The sequence below is a fragment of the Empidonax traillii genome, unplaced genomic scaffold (genome assembly GCF_003031625.1).
Source record: "Empidonax traillii isolate 1590-97213 ecotype Southwest subspecies unplaced genomic scaffold, ASM303162v1 scaffold1313:size132312, whole genome shotgun sequence".
Classification (NCBI taxonomy): Eukaryota; Metazoa; Chordata; class Aves; order Passeriformes; family Tyrannidae; genus Empidonax; species Empidonax traillii.
In genome coordinates, this window is record NW_020956506.1 from 3,918 (window position 1) to 8,459 (window position 4,542).

The 4,542-nt window shown below is 36.4% G+C and overlaps 1 protein-coding gene across 1 annotated transcript in view; it reads left to right on the forward strand.

The window, feature by feature from the left end:
• Window positions 1–4,542, forward strand: part of ARFGEF1 (ADP ribosylation factor guanine nucleotide exchange factor 1) — a gene marked incomplete at its 5' end in the record, with an annotated part of 33,597 nt that overhangs the window by 2,968 nt on the left and 26,087 nt on the right. The window contains 2 exons of the mRNA XM_027906535.1: window positions 550–721; window positions 1,934–2,085. Coding sequence (XP_027762336.1) covers window positions 550–721; window positions 1,934–2,085 — 324 coding nt within the window. The remainder of the gene's footprint in view (window positions 1–549; window positions 722–1,933; window positions 2,086–4,542) is intronic.

Here is a 4,542-nt window from a genome sequence, read left to right on the forward strand (position 1 = left end):
TCTCTTTCTCTCTTTCTCTCTTTCTCTCTTTCTCTCTTTCTCTCTTTCTCTCTTTCTCTCTTTCTCTCTTTCTCTCTTTCTCTCTTTCTCTCTTTCTCTCTTTCTCTCTCTCTCTCTTTCTCTCTCTCTCTTTCTCTCTCTCTCTTTTTCTCTCTCTCTTTTTCTCTCTCTCTTTCTCTCTTTCTCTCTCTTTTTCTCTCTCTCTCTCTTTCTCTCTCTTTTTCTCTCTCTCTTTCTCTTTCTCTCTTTTTTTGGGAGAGGGTTTGTTCTTTGCTTGGGTTTGTTTGGGTTTTCTGTTTTTGGTAATGTGTGTCTAATCGATCTGTGGATCCTACTGCATGGGTGTTAGAATGTCCTCATGTCCTTGTATTATTTTGTAGGTATGACAGTGTAGTCTTGCATATGTTGAATACTTAAAAATGTCTTCTGAATCAGTAGGTTTGTCCTTGATGGTAATTTTTCATCTGCTGAGCAGTTCTATTGGCAGCATTGTAACTGCAAGGAGCTTGCCTCATTTGTTGATATTTATGGCTACTCTCTGTGTTTCAGGTTAAGAATAAAATGACAAAAGAACAATATATTAAAATGAATAGAGGTATCAATGACAGTAAAGATCTCCCTGAAGAGTATTTGTCTGCTATCTATAATGAAATAGCTGGAAAGAAGATTTCAATGAAGGAAACAAAAGAATTAACAATACCCACAAAATCTAGTAAACAAAGTAAGTAGTTTTAATACTAGCTTTCTTTGAAGTTTTGGCTCTTCAGTTTCATCAAATTCTCCTTTTTAAAAGGAGAGTTCAGTGAAGCAAACACCACTCAAATCAAAATGAGTCCTCCCTTCTAATTTTATATCATTTTTCTTTTAATGTAAATGCATGACGATGCCTTCAAATCTGTGTTAAATGCAACTGCTTATTTTCACTTTCCTTTGTGTCTGAATTCCTGGCGATTGGTGCATTCACCATGGAAAGAAGGCAGGTTTTGCTGTTGAACAGCATCACATGGAAATTTAAGGGCTTTATGAAAAAAGTGTCACCGATAGGCATAGTGCAGAATAGACACACTGGGTGGGTCTTCTATTTCTATAGTAACCCTTGTGATTTCCTGCAATAACCAGTCTGTCATCTTCAAAAATGTTGCAGTATTTGGTTTGTACGGCACTAATTTATGCATTTATAAAATGAATTATCTTTTCCTCTCTCAAATACCAGAAAAACTTGAGAAAAAAAAAAAAACAACTTGTGTTTTACACAACATGAAGATTCAGGTGTTATTCATTCTTCTCTACAGAGAAGATTAAAGAGACTTAACTTTTTCCCAACATATTTGTATACTTTCAAGTTCTGTGTTAGCCTTATGAACAGATTGCTTGCAGGAAACTTGCATCTGGTAAAAAGAATCCCTCTTGTTTTCAGTATTCATTCAGTTATCATTATGTTTTATTGTAATTTTTAAAAAACTTATTATTGCATGCTTCTTGGATTTCACTGTCTTGATGAGATGGAGATTCTGTTATGGAAATGAAAACGTGATTAATGTAGTTGTCCATCACAAAAACAATGTCCAGTTATTTTTATTCTTATTTTGTATGCTGATAGATTACTACGAAATGTTTCTTTGCTTTGAATTTAGCTTAGGGATGTGATATTTGTGCTGTCAGTTGAGGTGATGGAGAAGAAATCTTTGTTGTGCAAATCTTAAAATGCTATAAAGGTTTAAAAATAGGTTACATTTCACACATTAGTTTGCCTAAAGTTAAATTTTATCTATATTGTAAAAGAAATATCTTTCTGGTGTGGTAATGTCAAAATGTAAAGTTAATAGAAAAATTGCATCTGAGTATTGCACTTAATGAAAAATGTGAAATTCTTATATTCCTAAAGACACCTCTAGTAAAGATGCACAAATGAGAGGAAAAAATCTGTTTACAGGTGTTGCTAGTGAAAAGCAGAGAAGACTCCTTTATAACTTGGAAATGGAACAAATGGCTAAAACAGCTAAAGCTCTTATGGAGGCAGTGAGCCACGTTCAGGCCCCTTTTACTAGTGCAACACACCTGGAGCATGTGAGACCCATGTTTAAGGTGAGATACGTGTTTAATATAGAGAGTGTCACAGTTTCTTAATAAAAAATACTGGCTGATAGGATTTATTGAAAATGCTAAAGATTTGTATCTGCTATGTTTTGATCATTTTGTAAGTTATTTAAATTGCTACAGGAAAGAAAGGATTTTGAGCCTTCTAATCTAATTTAATTTATCCTGGAATTTAAGAAGTTTCAGTGCTGGTGGAAGCAGCATCTTGATGCAATGGAGGAGTTAAGAGGAGTATGTTAAGGGGAAAAAACTATAAGGAATAGTTAAAAATTTGAAGTGTTAGCATTTTTATTTCAGGTATAGAGATGTAGTCCAATCCAGATTTATAAAAGTGAGAAATTACTAATTTCAGTTTGTTGTTTTGGCTCCCTCTTATTGCTTCTAGGTGAGATTACTTAATTGTGTTTTGGGGGAGCAGTTATCAGAAAAAAATTTTACCTAATGTTGTCTGTGGCAGATTATTACTTCAGACAAGCTAAGACTACTTTGGGAGGAAGTAGCTGGACCTGTATTAAACTATTATTCTAAACACCTGTCTTTGCTCTTGTGTAGATCCACATCCCAAATGCCTTTTCTGTACCAGTGATTCAGATTCATAGATTCAGAGCCATTCAACAGTGTGTGATGCCTCAGTGTGCTCTTGGATGTGGTCTCTGGCAAAACCAACCCATAGCAGTTATCTGCCACTGAAATAAATTGTTGTGCCCTTACCATGTGCTCTCATTTGTGGCCCTTTGTGCAAGTTGTGGTCATCGCATGACCCCTTTGTGAACTGCTCCAGGGAGGTGAAGTCTCAGACCACTACTCCCATTACAATAAACAAATGGTTCCCTGGAGGGATGTGTTGTGAGGTCAGGTGGAGCTCCAGGCCCAGGATCAAGAATCATATAATCATTTAGCTTGAAAAAGACCTTTAGGAACTTTGTTTTCAACTGTTAACCCAGCACTACCAAGCCCACCACTAAACCATGTCCCCAAGTGCCACATCTACATGTCTTTTATATACCTCCACGGCTGGTGACCACACCACTTCCCTAGGCAGCCTGTTCCAATATTTTTCAACCCTTTCTGTGAAGAAATTTTTCTGAATATCCAATCTAAACCTCCCCTGCTGCAACTCGAGGTCATTTCCTCTTGTCCTATTACTTGTTACTTGTGAGAAGAGACCAGCTCCTTCACCAGCTTTATTGCCCTTCTCTGGACATGCTCCAACACCTCAATATCTTTCTTGTCCTGAGGGGTTCAAAACTGAACGCAGTATCCGAGGTGAGGCCTCACCAGTGCTGATCAGGTCCGGGGGGATGATCACTGCCCTGGTCCTGCTGGTTACACTATTTCTGATACAGGACAGGATGCCATTGGCCTTCTTGGGCACACTGAGGATCTAGCTGTGGCATTGCTGTCCATGAGGCAAACTTCTGAGTTCTTTGTCACTTTATTAATAAAAGTAGCATAGCACTCTGTTTGTACAGAGGAACACTAATGTAGCCCTTTTGAAAGATCTACTTTCGGGGTGTCCCTTGGTAGAGGTATACTGTACATCCCCTCTGCTGACTTCTTTAAGACTGAAATGAAATTACCTGCATGCAGGCATCTGTAAAATTTGTAGTCTGTTTTTTCTTAAAATACCAGCCCTAGTAGTTCCTAACCTTTAGCATCTGTAAAGTCCATTTGCAGCTCCATTTTCAAAGGAGCAAAATATGAAGCATGAGGATAAATTAACACCCTTAATCTCTTTTGTGAAGGTGCTAAGAATCAGAAGTTTCCTTACTTGAGGATGTCCATGAACTAAGTAAACTACTGATGACAGTGTAATGTGTTCTCAAAAAAGTGAGAACTGTGAAATTTAAATACTGAATTTCATATTTTTTAGACTTTTTAAAAATTTTTATTTCAGCAAAATTTTATAAATTTCTGGGTATCTCACCTATTGATGTCCATGTAGAATTGATCACTATAACTGTATTTACAGATGGATTTGCTAAATTATTAAAACAGAGCAAAAATTTACTCTGTGTATCTGCCTAAGCAACCCAAAGTTGATTGTCTGGTTTTGGGGCTTAATTTTCACCCTTAATGACAAAACAATTTATTAAAAATAACAGAAAAAAATCTAGTTATAAAGCATATATACAGATCATTAGATAGTTCTTAAGAAAGTATTTCACTTTTATGATTTTTAAGATTTGGTTTCAATAGGAATGAAAAATTAGGAAGGCGGTGAGAAGAGACATACATTTCTGAACATAAAGTCATAGAACAGTTTGGGTTGGAAGGGACCTTTAAAGGTCATACAATAGGGAATTAAATCTTGGATCTAGGAATTCATCTGATGCCTCCAATACTGTCCCACAGTTAGCCTTTGGTATATGCAAGGGTTAAATGCTTTTCTGAGGTAGTGCATTTGGAATTGCTGGCTTAAATTAAACCAGACCTCTATGGTGC